The sequence below is a fragment of the Pleurodeles waltl genome, chromosome 5, assembly GCF_031143425.1.
Source record: "Pleurodeles waltl isolate 20211129_DDA chromosome 5, aPleWal1.hap1.20221129, whole genome shotgun sequence".
NCBI lineage: Eukaryota > Metazoa > Chordata > Amphibia > Caudata > Salamandridae > Pleurodeles > Pleurodeles waltl.
In genome coordinates, this window is record NC_090444.1 from 447,257,877 (window position 1) to 447,275,844 (window position 17,968).

The 17,968-nt window shown below is 41.1% G+C and overlaps 1 protein-coding gene across 1 annotated transcript in view; it reads right to left on the reverse strand.

Annotated features, from left to right (window-relative positions):
• Window positions 1–17,968, reverse strand: part of SPRED2 (sprouty related EVH1 domain containing 2) — a 225,886-nt gene that overhangs the window by 108,295 nt on the left and 99,623 nt on the right. Inside the window, exons 3-4 of the mRNA XM_069234266.1 lie at window positions 16,121–16,289; window positions 3,699–3,763 (exon numbers count right to left, since the gene is read on the reverse strand). Of these exons, the coding sequence (XP_069090367.1) occupies window positions 3,699–3,763; window positions 16,121–16,289 (234 nt within the window). The remainder of the gene's footprint in view (window positions 1–3,698; window positions 3,764–16,120; window positions 16,290–17,968) is intronic.

The window sequence follows — 17,968 nt, forward strand, 5'->3', positions numbered from 1 at the left end:
TATATATATATATATATATATATATATATATGTTGTTTTTTTTTCCAATTTACCTCAAATTTAGAGTTGCACCTTTCTTTTTGAGTAGTGCAGATGAGCCTCCCATTAGATGGAGCAAATGGAAGAAAAATCTGTGTGAACTATAAAATAAAGACAAAGAGAAAGCAGTACAAGTACAAAACATGCTTCAAATAAACAATACCATAGATCTGAACCAGAACTGTGAAAATACAGATCAGGGACACCCCTCTGCGTTGGTTGAGAATAATGTTGCGCTTATAATGAAATTTGACTTGTGCTCTCATCCTACTATAATCTGAAAAAGGGTATTTGATGAGTGTTTCATAAAACAAGAACTACTTGCAGAGTTAGATGTCCGACCAAGTGGTTATGGAGGCACACAGACTGAAATCGTAGGGTGATTCAAGGCTGATATTCAAAAGACATAAGTGAGAAGAAAAGATTTATGTTGCAAACAAGGGGGATACTTTTATTGGTTGGTTTAATCAGAAACAGGTAGGGGTCAAGTTGGATTCAAATGCAGTACCTCAAGTGATTCAAAGTCAACTGGCAAAGTTTGTTGAGGAATTTCTTCAATTATTTCAAGAAAAACTTAGCTGCTTAATAGGTTATGAGAGCATCATATTCGATTGAAGAGAGATGCTGTACCTGTGGTGGCCAAGTTGAGAGGAATTCCTTTGAGCATACAAGAAAAAGTGAGCTGTGAGTTGCAGAAAGTAGTCGATCTGGATGTGATAAAGTCAATAGAGGCCACAGAATGGTTAGCGTCTGTGGTTGTGGACAAAAAGTAGAATGGGGACGATCAACTTTGTGTAGCTTTAAGAGCACTGAATTGGGAGGTTGGGAGGTTGTGGTCGATAAATTCCCACTTCCAAACATTGAAGAGCTAATGTCCACACTTGCAGGAGCAAGTATTTTTACTACAGTAGATATGACATCAGCATATCACCAGATCAAGTTAGACTTGGTCTCACAAGATCTTACTCTTATTACCTTTATAACACTGATGGAGGGTTACAGGTTCAAGAGATCACCTTTTAGACTTGTGTCTAGAGCATCAGTGTTTCAGAGAGTAAGGTCAGAAATTTCGAAAGACCAGCAAGGAGACAGATATTATCAGGATGATCTACTTATATATGAAAGTGGTGAGTGAGAACATAAGTGATGAGCAAGAGCATAACTTAAGAGTAAGGATGGTTTTGGAAAGATTAATGAGAGCTCGATTAACCCTGAGGGATGGAAAATGAAAATTTTGATTGCATGAAGTGAAGTATCTGGGACATCTGATCACAGGGTCAGGAATCTTACCGAAAAAAAGATTTAGTGCAGACGATTACGAAATTAGAAAAGCCAAGAAATAGAGATAAGTTGGTGTCTTTTTTAAGCATGACAGAGTTGTATAACAAATGTCTCCCAAATTACGCAAGAAAGACAGTCCAATTAAGAGCTCTGTTGGGAAAGAAGGGAGATTTTATCTGGAATGAGATGCAAAAAATAATTTGAATTGGTAAAGAATGATTTAATGAAGGCACCTTGTTTGAAAGCATTTATCCCAGGAAATGACACCATAATAAGTACTGATGTGAGTCAAAAAGGTTTAGGGCAGTCTTGATGCAGAAAAGAAATGCGGTGGAAGAATTAATTGCTTGTGCTTCGAGAGGCTTGAAAGAGGCTGAGAAAATCTTTTCAGACATTGAGCGTGAGGCTCTATGTATTTATTGGGCATTGAACAAATAATTTTGTAAGGGGCACAAAACACTAGAAGACGTTGTCTTAAAGGGCTCGGATGCAGTTTCTGCAGGGATAAGGAGGTGAATTATTTCTTTACAAGATTTTAACTTTACAGTAGAATATATACCGGGGTCAAAGAATTGCTCAGCAGACTATCTTTCTCGCTTAATCAAAACACGTGTTTATGATGAATAGGGTGATGATAATGTACTGGAAGAGTAAATCACTGTTTGTGAAATCAATGCAGGAACCATTTCAGAGAGTGAATGGCTGAGTGAAGTAGAAAGAAGAGCACTTTAATGGAGGTTATTGATGCTATCAAAGTTCATAAACAGGGACCTATTGGTAAGCACTGGTCTTTGTCAAAAAATGAGCTGTTAGTGGACAAAGAGGTGCTACTGAGAGGAAGATGATTAGTGCCACCTGAAAGTTTAAAGAACAGACTAGCTTTTCTAGCACATGAAGGACACATGGAAATTGTTATTTATATTTTGAGAGAAAAAGGGTAAGGAAAATGTGATTCAGATTGGTGATATGGTAAAAATAAGATCACCAGTCGAATGAACACCCTGGTCAAAGTTTACATATGAAAAGAGACTAGTGACATCTTAAGAATGCAATCAAAACTAGTGATGGGATGATATGGAAACTTGAACAGAGTTGTAAATGTGAGAGGGTCACAACAAAGCAAGGGATCTTGTGGTAAAGATTGAGATGGTGAAGGAGATGCCGAATGTGGATGATGAAAAAGCAAAGGATAATTCTCATCCTAATTTCATGAAAGAGAACAGTAGGAGGATGAGTCTGAGAGAACACGACTCCATATCCTCAAGACTGTGTAGCAGGGAAGTGAAGTGTCAGTTTTTTTCAGGCTTCTTTTTGATGTTTAATTTATGTAATATCGGTTGATTTAAAAACAGGTTTGTTTACCTATGAGCTCAATTCAATCTCCCAAAAGAAAAATTTAAATATCATTCATGCTTATACAAATATAAGTTTGAATAATTTGTAGAGAAGGGAAAAGTGTGGTGTTCTCGTGTACATGTGTGCGGCATGTCACAAGATAGACTGAGCTGGGGATTTGAGCTGTGGATTCTGGAATGTGGGGAAACCGTGAGAGACTGTTGAGGAAAGCAGAGCAGGTAAAGCATGGCAGACTGGCTGAGGTGTATATCGAATAAACAGAAGATCCTGAAATACCTACTTGTTCCTATGAATTATTTAACGTCACAAAACTAGGTTACAATAGGGAAAGGACAACTCAATTCCAATTAAGACACAATGATAATTATTTCCCCTTTGCCCAAGGCCACATTCACAGACCTCTCCTTTTATGATGTGACAAAAGAACCACTCCTTCCAATGGTTTCCAAGGCCAATTATTGTAATAATGACAGTTGGAGCTCCATAATCCTTGCGGCTTTGCCAGATATGGATATATTTTGCAAAAACACACAGATGACCAGCCTTAAAAAGTATTACTTTAGCTACCAATGCATACCAGCACCAATGTTCAAGGTATCGGTACCATGCAACCGATCTTCTGCAACAAGAGCCCAATTTGACACAGCCTAGACTATCAGTGTGCAGTAAAAACAACTCAAACCCTTTTTGAACAATCAAGCATTTGGCAAATGATTTGTGTCACTTTGAATCCATGGGGGATCAATCTTGTATCTTGGGTGGACTAACTGCCCATACCATATAACCTACTTTCCTATCTCACTAACAACACCTTATACTTCCAACTTTGTTTGTTTGCCAAGGATAAGAAGTTTGACCAGCGACTGTGCAGGCCTCCTACCTTACCCAAGTAAAAAGAATTCAAATACATGCAAGGGTCAAAAAGAGCCCATAATGGTAACACGCTGAGTGCTTCATCAGTTTTTTCTTTCAAAATAAATACACAAATGCAGTTTAAGTAACAGTAACACCATCTAACTTACTGTAAACACATCATCATCTCCAAGGTCTGTCTCATTATGGAGTGTGGAAGACGACGTTGTAGAGCCTATTAAAAAAGAAAAAAAAAAAACTAGTTAGCTGGAAATCACAGACCAGGGGATGATGAACATCACGTGGACTGAAGATCTAGGCAACAAGTCAATCCACCTGCAACTATACTCATCTACAAACAGTGAACTATTCCTAGCTTAGCTTTGGATCTAACACAATGTTTTTGTTCTCTCAAGTATACTGGATCTAATTCATCTCTAGGAACTGAGAAGAGTCAGCAAAATCTGTTTGTGTGTTTCCAAACTTGATGGTCAGTATTTTTGTGCATCTGGTTCAATGTACCACGTCATCAATTTCACCAGCAGATCATGCTAGTTTTTAAGTGTGGGCACCCAATATTGGAATTGTAATAGCACTTAAGTACCTCAAATGTAACTCTCACCAAATACCACAGCTAAATAATTTATGGGTCAAAATCCTTCCAGTATGAATTACACTAGATGGCCCAGTTATTCGAGGCATTAGCTTCAGCCGAGGTATTAGCTGTAGAATTCATGCAAGATGAATTATGCACTTCTTACTCCAGTGAGGTCCACTAAGTGTCACATCATTTGAAAATTTGCACAAACACTCATTTCAAATAGGTCAAAATATTTGAACAATCATATGAAAAGAACAATGAAAAACAAGTCATGCACAAAATCCAATTTCTCTGCAACTTATTTGCTTGAGCAAATCTGCAAAATTGTACAATATCCATTTGCATGGCTTGGTTCCACATAGTATTTTACTTCTGTTTTGAAGAGTGAGGCTTTTGTCCAACCCAAATTAAAACTGATTCTTAACTAACACCTGACCCGCTTTCATATAACAAATTACAACTGTGTTAATGCCTAAATAGGCTTTAAATGTTTTGATGAACAATTTAAATGTTTTTAACTCCTAAATAAGGAATACAAAAGTTAATGTCTTTAGTTACAGTAATGAAGCATATAAGAATATGTTTTCTAACCTTTTAATAAATCGGCCCATTTTTTAAAGGACTTGTGTAAGTTTTAGAATGTTATCTCCTCATGTAGCCTATATGCACTTTGAAAAAGTAGGGATTCGTTTCTTATGCATTCCCCAGCATTTCTAGTTTGCGGCAACCTACCCTGCACATAGTAACAACTTGCACTACTACATGAAATTTCACTGTAATGTTTGGTTTGAATTTGAAATATTAAACTAATGTATTAAAGGCAACATTTTCAACAAACATTGTCAAAACTAATAGGCAATGCTTCTCGCCGAAGTTGCACAGCATAGTAAACCAAAAACCACGAGTCCGTGTACGTGCGCATGCCTCATAATGCAACAGCAAGCCAGAGAAATTATATATGCACCCATTTGGTATCAAACATACACGTATACAGCATGACAAGCTGGTATTTTTTTTTCCATTTAGTGCTCCAAGATAGCAGGCACCAAAAAAAGGATTCAAACAGGTGAACGCTTTATAAAAATGGAGTAACCCGGCACAAAATAACAGCTGAAAAAATACTTTAATGACCACGAGGCATGAAATAGTAACAGAGAGGGTGGGGGGAAGCAACTTGAAGTAGGCAGAGCAGCAACAGACAAGCTTAAGGCCAAGTTTGGGGGTTTGGAGTTAAAAAAAAATAATAATAATAATAATTAATAAACTTTACAAACAAAAAAAAACCAGGATGGCGAAGCAATAGGCGATTGGGGAGAGGAGTAGACACACAAAGTGCATTGTGTGGGGGGGCAGGTATTTGAAGGTGCAAGGAGTACACAAGTGAGATAACAAGAAAACGCATGCACTTTCATGGAGCGATTTCATCAGGGCTAAAAACATCATCAAAAACATAATAAATCCCATTACAAATTACAGGAACAATAGTCACCCTCTAAACATCGTTCCATGTCCGGTATACTACACCTGTGTGCATATATTGTAAACATAAAGAGGGTATTATAGTACATATAATACGTAAATGAATGTGTCTTTGTGTACTGTATTATTTTATGTACTATAATACCTTCTTTATGTTTACCATAAATGCACACACATGTAGTATACCGGACATGGAACGATGTTTAGAGGGTGACTATTGTTCCTTATATATGGGGCGACCTTTTTGTCTGTAATTTCTAAAGAGGGAGGCTTACTTGTGTGACCCTAATGGTTTCAGGAATGGAGAGTCTTGACTTAGATATTTCTATTATGTATAATTTATGGCTTTGTGAGAACGGATTAGTGGATAAAATCGATGTTGTTTATTCAAGATGGCGACCAAGGGGGGACAGAATTTTAGCCCTTCTTCCATCTCACTGACAACATGAACATATTTGCGGTGCGTTTCTCCGTTTGTTATTTTTAGACCACCATCATATTCTGATTGTATTTTTAGTATAGGTGTGGGTCTGAATACGCTTTCTAGAAATATGATTTATAATCTCCTTAGATGTATGTTGATTTTAGACTTAGGGACGGCAATGATTTAAAGATGGCGGACACCAGTTGGCATTTATTTAGTCCATTATCGATTCCTATGACGATATAAGGGAAGGCTTTGCATGCAGGTGGTTGTCAGCGTACTCGCGGCACGTCCTTCTACTCGAATATACATATTTTAATTTTTCAGTACTCTTCAGCTGAGTCAACGGTTATGCGGTTTTAAGCCTCAGTTGCTTCGGGAGTTGGGTTTTTGCTGTAATTGAGTGGACTATTCTTGGGCATGCAAAACTTTATTTACGATATTGATGTTAATGTGAGGACTATTCGATAACTTTCACTATGAGACAGAAATATGCCCTTTCTTTTCTTGACAGCTAAATGGGATGTGTGGATGTATGACGGAACTTATAAAAAGGAGGTAACCAGACCGAACATTTTGTTGTTAAACATTGGTACTTATCAGGTAGAGCACTTGGATAGTATTCTTTTTCTTTGTACTCGCCAAGTTCTGTTGCACGTGTGTGCATGATGTTTCACATAACTCACATGGGAGGTGTTGAGCATTACATAATAAAGATAACTAATGTGATATTGCTATTGTACAAATTGTACTATGTTGCAGTTTACTAAGGGGCACATAACTATGATGCTATTGACAATATTTATCATTGTTGCACACTAATTTTGTTTACTTTTGAATCATGTACTATAAAGGGAACTTGCAAGCATTTTGGTTTCCATATCAAGGGTGTTTGGTGTCGGAACACTAAACAGCTGTACTTGTGATTTCTTAATTTGTAATGGGATTTATTATGTTTTCTGGTGATGTTTTCAGCCCTGATGAAGTCGTTGGGACACTTTCCAAGACAAAACACGTCTTCACTGATCCAAAATTGAAATTATCATATGGCAAATACGGAAGGATTGGAAAAAATATTTTTATTTTACTGGAATACAATAAAGCTGCACAACTACTGGTCATCAGTGACAGGCTGACAGGGCGTTGGGATGACGCAACATATAGCAGTGAGCTCTCTCCTAAGCTTCGACCTGATGGGGATCCTATATGATGACCCAAATCCTAACACCCTTGCTGAAGTTACCAGGGTGATACTCTGGGGCTGGCGGGATGGGTGGCGTGGTATGGGTTGTAGGAAAAAATTGATGTGCCAGACCTCACTGTGGCAGGGCCACTACCTTGTGTACACTGCCCAAATGAAGAATTTCGCCAAGTGGGACAGAATCTGCATTATGACCCTTGGGTATGTCTGCCTGGGTAGTATGGGTGGCTCATTCGAGGACTTTCAGATGCACTTCTCCCTCCCGGTAACACAATTTCAAATATATCTTCAGTTGCGGCATGCCCTTTAACCATACAAAGGTAAGATTTTCAACCTTCCTTAGCACTGCCTCCTCGAAGCTAAGTTATTGATGGTAAAGCTGGGGGAAGGAGTGGTGTCCCAAATTGACTGCACATTGGTAATACACTCTACTGATCGCTTCCAGGCCCCAAGACAGAAATGGGAAGGGATGGGTTGGGGGATTCCACAACATGAACGGGGCCCTAACACAGCTGACCCCTTGAGAAATAGCAATATCCTCGAGGCTTTGGCTTATACAACTTCACAGCCTCCACACCACTTACCTTACTCCAACTTGACTTTGGTGGGATGGCAGGACTCCAGTTCCGTAACGTCCCAGATGCCCATACCTGAGCACTGACTTTTACCAGGTTGTGTGGCAATGCCCCCAGTTGCATCCTACTGGCAACATATAATGGACACTTTGACCCAAATACTGGAAACCCGCCCCCACCCTTAGACACACACAGGGACCTTTGGGGGTTCTTGACGAGGATGGGGATAACCGTGGGGATCGATCCCCGATTGGGCTGGTAACCGTGGTGGCCAAATGAGACACTGCTCGGAGATGGAAATCAGACTCACCGCCCACTCTCCTTACGTGGTGTAGGGGAATGGACTGGTGTGTGCAATTGGAGAAACCCACAGAGACTGCCAGAGGATACCCACTAAAGCATACCCTGATATGGGACAAATGGATGGAATACTATGAACTTGGCAATGAACTCCCTCACATTATGAACCACATACAGCCAGAGAGCCACGCTGGGTGCGTGTGGGATGATGGTGCGATTTTAAGTTTTAAATGCTTTTGCTGTGATACTTGCAACTAGAAAATTAATAAAATTGTTTATCATTAAACAAAACAAAAAACTAATTCTATTTTATTTATTCAGATTTTCACTTCTGGAAAAAACATACCATACATTCGTTTTTAACAATTATTAGGCCTATATAATACAATGTTAATGTCTTCCGGAACCAAGTGAGGAAAGAATAATTATGAAACACAAAGTCTAAAATATTTAAATAAAATCTATTTTACTATCAAATTTATATAATTTACTTGATAAATGAAACAATGAATGGGTGAATGAAAGTTACAGAAAATATACTTTGGACTGGAATAGAGTCTGGGTCTCATATATATCTTAGAAGGCATTTCAATTACTTAACAAGCAATTGGGTGCTTCACCTTACAAACAAGGTGTACATTTTCATCATGCAAAATGGCTACAACATCCTGATAAAGATGACATTACCAAAGATCCTTGGCAACTTAAGGTTACTTTGCGGGCTTTACATCAGGAGTCATTAAAGCACAGGTAAGTTTTACGACCTTTACTCAGTGGGTAACTTAATTTTGTATAAGTGAGAAGTTGACTAATTTTAACATCATAAATGTATATACATGTTTGAGTGTGTAACTGGAGGTTGCCAGTAGGTAGTTATATTTAGGACCATATTTCCATAGAAAAAGCATTTTTTGACTTGCCTATATCTTTTGACATTTTTGCATATGCATGGAAGCACTGTAACTGGCTGACAACAACCTCACTAGAAAGTTGCGGCTGCCATTCTATGTTATGGGAGAGGGTCCCTGGGGCTGAAAATACAAATGATAAATGGTATAAATGGCCAGGGTGGAGTTGCCCTGACCCCAAAGGTGTGATTGAGGGTTGTTTTAGGATAAAATTATGGGTTTTAAATGATTTTTCTTCAACATGCGTGATATCCACAAATATTTGCCCCATACGGGAGCGATCTTACCCCCCCTCCAAAAAGAATTGTCCCTGGCGCTTAGAGATTTCAGCCCCCCCCCGGGGGTAGATCGGCCTAATAACAATAGGCCGATCTGCCCCCAGGAGGGGCAGAAAAGGCCTTGAAAATAATTAAATAATTGCCCTCCTGGGGAGCGACCCTTGCCCAAGGGGTTGCTTCCCTTATGCCACTTTTACAAAGAAAAATTATCCCTGGCGTCTAGTGGGCATTTCAGCAGCCAGATCGCTTGTGCGATGGGAGGCGGCCTCAGATAAGGTAATCAGACGTCACGGGGGGTCATGGTGGAAGGGGAATCGATTCCCCTTCCAGCCCTCCCATGGGGTGGGAGGGGTGGGGGTGGGGGTGGGGGTGAATCCCATGGAGGGAGCGCTAGTGCTTCCTCTGAGCTCCGGTGCCGGGACGGAATGGTTACGTCTTCTGGACAGGAGCACTGTGCCACGGGACGTAACCATTACGTCCCCAGCAAAGAACCAGTTAAACACGTTCTGTACCAGGTAATACAACTGTGACACGTGTTAATAATAAAAACCTCTAAAGAAAGTCTTATAGAAGTATAAAATAACTGCAACCAAACTTTATGAAGGTCTCCAAACAGATCAAGCCCTTGAACATCCAGTCTCCACAGCCAATATTATCAACTTGCAAGGATGCTGATATATCTCTGTGTATGTAAATACAATTCATCAAAGTACTGACGACTGTGCTGACTTGGGCCAAAAGAAAGGGTAAGGTTAAACAAATGATCATAAATATCTGAGAGGAAAAAGCCTACAAAAGACACAAAAATAGCTGGATATCTTAACTCACAATGATATCATAGCTTCAAAAAATGATCAATTTCTCCCAAAGAATTCCAAACAGAACTACAAGTATTGGTAAAGCCACAAGGTCCTGCCCTTTTGAGCTTAGTACAGCTTTGTCAATGCTGTTTAAAGATGCAACACTTTTTTGCATATGCTGTGCAGCACCGGACAAAATAAAAAATAAATAACAAGTATTTACAATGCAACAGGTCTCGCATTTGCCAGAGTTAGAGCTAAAGCATTGTAAACTACTAACCGATCTTTTCTTGCCACATACATTGAAAGAAAAAAAAAGAGAAAAAAAAAAAAAAAAAAAAAGAGTGCGATCGAGCTGCATGAAAAATAAAAAGAAAGTAGTGCAGAAACCAGGCTGAAAACATAGAGCCTAGAATGTTTTCAGTAGTTGGCCGGTGCGCTCGAGGAGGGCTAAACACCAGAAAAAGCATGACGTATGCATGCCTTTCACTAATGAAATCAAGCGGATTTTAAAACGCAATCCCACAAACCAATGAAAGTAACAAGTGTGACATTGGTGTGGTTAAAGGCCCAAAGAGAGATTACAACAGGGATTTATGGTGTGGCCACGTTATTTCATAGGTACATGAGGATGTATGTGCCTGCAAAATGACTCTGGCAAGGTTTTTTATTTTTTAGTTCTTTACCAATCCGAGACGGAGCTGGCAGAGGAGAAGCACATAAGAGAGATACCAACACAGAGCATGAGAGGCAGGGACTTTGACGGGGAGAAGCACATGAGGGATACAGAACACTGAAAAACACACATAATCTCATGGAGCGCTTAACCATAAAGAAAACAAAACAGTAGTTCCTCAAACGTGAACAGCGGAAGGCTGGATTAGGAAGCAAGCATATGAGGGCGATAAAGTGAACCAGTGGTAAATAATGAGTGGGCTCTATAAGCCCACAAAGGTCTTGGTAAGCTCACAATAGTTTTGCAACCAGACAGCTTGCACAGCCTGGTAGGCAGGGCTTAACAAGTACGAATCTACCTCCGAAATAACAGTACAATAGTTGGTTTGGTCATCCTGTAACCATGGTACAAAGATTTGACAGGCTAACAGAAAATAGTGTGTGTAAAGCCCACAAAAATATATAGGGGTTTTCAAAAGACTTGGAATCTGAAAGCAAAAACACATTACCCCCGTCTTCCATCCACATTTGGACAATGCAAAAAGAAAAGTCAGCACATCTTCCAAAAAAACTAATGTAACCCTAGTGCATTTAAAACAAGCATTGGCAATGCAATAGGTTTCGTATATTTCGAACAATTTGTCATCTTTTGACAACAGTGCCCACCAGCAAAAGCAAAAGAAAACATGAGTGGAAACTAAGAAAAGACGACTTAACAAAATAAAAGAAAATTTGCTTTAAAAACTAAAACTGTGCTATTTTGTTTGTCCTGCTGGGCACCTTTTTGACAGTCACAAAACAAAATAGTAGATCCAGGTGAGGCCGTAGCAGCTTAGGGCATATTAGTACATGTCAACCTACAGAATAGTATTCTTTTGTCTCACATTCAGACAGACTATACAAATGACTACCTTCTGTCACTGTGTTTGCTGTTGGCATAGTGTTTTTCCCAAACCCCCCCCCCCCCCAATTATTGCATAGGGCCATGCAGTTGACATGTCTCGGCCTGTTCATTACTATGGTTTATACACAGGGCTCTTTTATAAACAGTAAACATGCTGTGGTGGCCCCCAAACTATGCTGTCCACCCCTTAAAGGCATCAGACCACATCTCCCTATATTTGAAAACTTTACATCAGCAAATTACACATTAATTAAAAGATCCCTTGCCACGCCCCCACAAGAAAGCAATGGCCAGGGCTCTTGGCGCTGTTACTATGCAGTTACCATTTTATCAATTAAACAAATGTATTGCGTGACTCATGCCTGCTTGACACCCAAGTCAAACTAAGTGGTTTTGTGACGGATCCCTTCACTACCAAGCCTCATTCCGCTGGAATTTTCTGTACAGCTTTGTTCAAACCTAACTGTATAGGGCTCAGTTAAGCCCTGAAGTTCCACCTGTCCTGACATTATTATTGCTGCTAAACTACACATGTCATTTCATTATTCAGCTGTACACCTTTCCTTTCCCCCTTGGTATGTGGTACATTCAATGCAGGGAGAAAATTCTTATTTGCAGGTGAAAGGGAGAAAGTATTCGGTGTTGCAAACTTTATTTCCCCATTAAAATCACACAACTCAAATTTACAGTTTGTGGAAGGAACATCACACTCATTTCAATCTCCTGATATCAGAGGAAGCGATACAGAATGGCATGCAATTTTACCACAACGGTATCAATACAAAGGGTGTCATGAAATTACTCTACAGAATGTGTAATTAACAGTCATACTGTGGCACCTGCAGGTACATTTCAAAGCAGAGTTTATAGAGAATCTCCTTCCATTTGGATCTTTGTCTGGAGAGTGACTCACAAGCTTTTAGGTTTCCGGGGCAGAGGACACCACTTCTGCCATCTCCATATATGACAATCTACACCCCTCATTCAGAGTGGGTCCACAAAAGTCAACTGCGCTCCTCTACTACCTTTTCTACTTCTGTTGCTTCTCAATAGCTATGTAGAATGAAATGTAGTCATATGTCAACAGTCACAAAGATCCCATAACCATTACTTTGCTGCCAAGGAAGTAAAATTGCAACAGAGAGGCAATGGGAAGCATAGTTTCTTTAGGTGTTTTGAGAAAATGTTAACATGCCACATTATGGACACATCAAATCTACTTAAAACTCAGCAAACTTTAAGGAATATCAAACCAAATTGGGAGTTAGGAAGTCACAATGAGCATCGTAAAACAAGAAATGCACCGAGGGAGATAGTAGAAGGTTAATACCATCAACCTGATAGCCAAAGAAGGCCCCCTAAGTGGCACACTAGTGACAAGGTTCTACAGGTGCCTTAGCCACGGGGAACTAGGGCGACTCTCAGAACAGAGTTCACTTCAGTCTACAACTTCTCAGTAGAAGTACCCAGAATATTGCCTCCTGTAAGTACATAATCTTCACTTAACAGTGGATTTTTAGCCTAAGCCACACTTCTCTTGGCTTCTCTCTGTGCTTCAGTTACCTCCTTCTGCTCTAGGAAGGCCAAACTACATAGTTGATTACATCAGCTTACTGAGAAACCTGTACTTTACATTGTTCTCCGCTTGTCTTAGTGAACCCTGACTCGTAGGGCTAAGAGCCTAAAGGGACACTGAAGGTAGGGCAAACAGGGCTTTTTAATTTCTTAAATCTATTAAATGTGCCCAGGAACGACACCTGCTCACAATGACTTTTCCTGACCACCTGCCATACTCGTGAATTCATGAATTTGAAGACTACTTCTTCCTGTCTCAAAAGGTTCCCTGTTTCAATCCTTAACCAGTCTTAAAAGGACGTCAATGCCCATTCAAGAAAACTGCTTGGTTAGTCTTTCTCTTACATGAGATCCCTTCACCCCAATCACAATTTGCTAACCTCTGCTTCTCTAATATACTGAAGCATCAGTTTGAAGTCATCCTCATTCCATTTTGGCCTAAAGTATCCTTTTCACTCCTGCCGAATGACCAAAGACTACTCTGGCCTAATTACCAACGGCCTGCACATATTGTCCTTACAGAATCTCACATCCACTGTTTTAGCTAATTTTCATTAAGAAACAGTTGCTTCCAAGGAGAAGAAGGAGATATGACCCATGCTGCACATGGGGTTACCTCTGGCATATGCACTTCTCACACAGGTTTTCTCAGGCTGAGTTTGATTCTAGTGCAGAGGGACCCCACATATTGAAATAAACGAGTGGGGAGAGGTGCATGCTTTCATCAGCCACAAGGTAGAAAACGAATGTGAAGGGAACGATTCTACTCCCTGGACAGTGAGTGATGTCATATAACAGCAAGGAATGACTTAAAAGAGCGCCATATCAGGGAAAAATGAACAAGTAATTTTGGAGTGAAATTGTGTACTTTTTTTTAATTTTTTTTTAAATGGTGCAGGAAAGAGGATGTGTCCCTGGAGTCAATCTGGGCAGAATGTTAGGAACCCACCAGCACATGGATACAGAAAGGACAATAGACATCAACAAATATCACTCCTGCCACAAGCAGAAGTATCCCTCATTTGCGGCAAACTGCATACAATCCTACAATTATGACAGACAATGGGAGATAATCCTTGCTTAGCTGACTGGTCGTTCACCGAGTGCAGACTGTAGACCCATCCCTCTTTCTCACAGAGAAGTGTATTGTATTGCAGCATGCTTACTACCCCTATGGGGAGGGGGGGACTGAATCACTTTCTTATGTGGGTGGCAAGCAGCATGTCCATTGTGTTTGTATGCTTGTCTGCAACATTCGTCCCCCAGAAACTCCGGGGCGGGGAGCTTAATTAGTTTGAGTTACAAGGAGTTAGGGAACCTCAGGGAGGGAAAGAAAACAAAGGGACAGGTAGACATGGATGCAGGGGGCAGAGAAACTCTCACATGGTGACAATGATTTGGGGAAAACTGGATACACGGTAATGCATTCAAGAACAAACAAAAAAACAAGGTAAGAAGGAAACATACCTTTTCCAGTGACAAGGAAACATAAAACTACGCTTACAGAGCCTGGATCGTAAAGAGCAAACCATAGACAGGAAATAAGCCTCAAACACTGCACTACAAAGGCACTGGAATGACTTAGGATGATAGTGTAATAAGATCAATAACCCTGATGTGACAATGGTGCCCCAGATAAGAGGTTAGGTGGAGAGTCGGGAGACTGGATTCTCTCTGCAGAGTGCTGTGTAGGGATAAACCCTTGGCATAATTCTCACTAGCAAGAGTTAGACTGAAGATTATCAATATCAGTTTACTTTCTCTCGCCTCCCACAAAACACTAGCAGGGGGGAAATTGTCACCCCACAAATCATACCATAACAGCGTTCAATGTGGCCGGGGAAAGCCTGCAATGCGTCCGTTCCACCACGAAGACCCACTGTGGAGCAACAACTGCAGACATTAACTTTCCCAAAAGTACCTCAAGCGCAAGAGGTTAAGGTGGAAGAAAACACTGTGCTATAGAAAAAGCTACAACAAAACATTTAATACAACATTATGTTCATCATAAACAAAGACCATGAGTGGCGTATTCACCTTTTCCCGCTGTGCATCACTTGAAGTGTTGAAGACGTCACAATATGCGCTTTTAAACATTTGTTGTAAACACTGAACATAAGGTTTACTGCTAGTCTGGTTGCACGACAGGCCTTTTTAATCAGACAAGCTTTTGTGATTAAGGGCCTCCGCTCAGTTGTTCGTGCCACATTGCCCAAAGCACCTATTTAAGCATAGAGTTTCTTTTCAAAAGATTACCTTTCACATACAGTAACGTGAAACCTAACCAAAAAAGAAAAAACCCTAAGGGATGCTGGCCCATCCCTATTTAGACTCTAAAGTACGTTTCAGTTCCGACAGATAACCCAAACACTAGAATACAGAGCACATTTAAATATTAAAAACAGGCTTGCTCTTTCTTCTGGGGTTTAAATAAACTTGACCCCTGCGTATCCAATGCAGAAAAGTAAACATGAGCAAATGTTGTCAAAGCATGTACGAAGCAGCCAAACTATACCACAAAAACTATCGCAATTCAATTGTTATTTTTAAAACGCAATCCTAGAAGACATGCAGTTTCCGTTTTACCAGTGCAGACCGAAGCTTTACAGTTAGACCCACAATCATAGACAACGGAGTCAAGCGCGTCTGACTCTACATATAAAAACACAGAGGAATGGCCTTCAACCAAGAAGCGCTGGCGCAATGCGAAGGTCAGTCTGAACAAGCGTTGCCTTCATTTAAGTTCAACTGAGATGCTAATGAGGGTACCTCGTATCCAGCACAGCAACACACAGCCAAGAAGGACTGTGAACTATGCTCAACAGCCACCCTGTATTATAACGGGCGGAATGCGGATCTTAAATATCGCTACCTTCTGTGAGGTCTTCGATGGCTTTTCTTACTCCCCTGTCAAACGCTCGTGCATCAGCAGGACTTTGAAACGTGAGCCCAAACTTCCTGTTGTCGACCTTCCAGTGATGGAATGTCGGAGTTGCTTTCGTGTAGGAGAGGTCCTTCTTTAAATAGCATTCCAATACCACCTGGAATGTAGAAACAAAAATGTAAGGATAACTGCTAATCAAGAGCACAGTCAGGCTAACAATGTGTGTCCTGGACTTTCACTAAACATTATCAGGTCGGCAACTTGCAGTACTGGATATATATAAAACATTAATGGCATAGAACATGAATCTCAGTACGACTCAAGCAACAAAACGAACAAATGTTTTGATGGGCACATTAGGACTGCTTCATGTTTAAAGATACAGAGCGCAAGGTTTTAGAAAGGCGAAAGATCTCAACCACACTGAACTTTAAATAGATACGTTCCCAGAATGGTGCAAATGCACGGGTCACCCCAATCAGTGGGGGGCGCATATGGCGGCGGCGCCGGGCCAGAATGTGGGGGAGGCGGTCGGGGAGCGGCAGGCTCCCCGCCCCCACCCCACAATGAAAATACAGCCGATTGGCTGTAGAGGTGTCGCGCACAGGAATGACATTACATGGCCAGTCTTATAAGACGGCCGCAGTTGGCGAGCGCGTCTTTCTCACGCTCGCCGATCCGACCAGGGGGCTCAGAGCATGAACAGTTAGGGCTGCATGTACCGGTTGAATTGAGTGAGAAGATTTGGAAGGGGCGTACATCGATCTCTTCGATTTACTGGTTGACAAAGCTGAGAAGGAGGAGGTGCGGCGTTGCAAAGAGTGCGCGCATTCAAGAGTGTGTGGGCATGGGCTACAAAGAAAGAGAGTGGGGGAGTCTTTGTCCAACTGGGTTAGAGCATTCTCTATTTATCAGGCCATTTTAGCTGAACGTTTCAACAACGTAGGTGCGCAGTTATCTTGCTATCAGAACAGGATCGTGGGGGTGCATGATGAATATGGAGGCACGGCATGGAAGGAATATGATAAGGAATTCAGGAGAATTAAGTCATATAAGACTTCATTGGCATGGGATCAGATACACAATCACTTGGTTGCGTTATACCAATTGCACACAGGGGCCATGTCAGCAGCCCTTTGTGGGCCTACAGGGATGGGCTCAGGAGCCTCAGAGGGTACTGGGGCCAAGAAGGGGGCCTGCTGGGATTTCAACTGACGCACTTGCTCACGTTCCCCCGGGACATGCCGTTTTAAGCACCGCTGTTCCTTTTGAAGCCAGGCCTCCCATCCAGAATTCAAATGTTTAAAAAAAATCACGAGATAAAGGTGCCAAGAAACAAGATTGACAATTTGGGGTGCACGGGTCGCACGGGAATTTTTGATAAGGCTTCGTCCCCAGTTAATGTTTTGACTATGGTCCCCTGGCTTAACGTTTACCCCAACCCAGCAGCGCAAGTGTTGTATTTGGGCTTTAAGGATGGTTTCAGAATACCAGCTCATGACTGTGTTGGCTCGCCCCATTTTAAGAATCAGCTACCTGCGTTCCAACCCCGGGGTGGCAAGTAAGAAAATCAAGAAGGAACTGGATTTGGGGCGGGTGATGAAATTCCCATGCAGGGCTTTGTTTGTTCTTCTTTAGGGGTAGTCCCCAAGAAAGAGCCAGGGAAGTTCAGACTGATTCACAATCTGTCCGCTCCAAAGGGGCAATCAGTGAATGAGGCCATTGATAGAGCATTGTGTTCGGTTAGGTATGCTTCTTTGGATCAGGCGACTCAAATGCTGCAGGAGCTGAGGCCTTTGAGTCTGCATTTCGGTTGTTGCCAGTGCATCCTGAGGA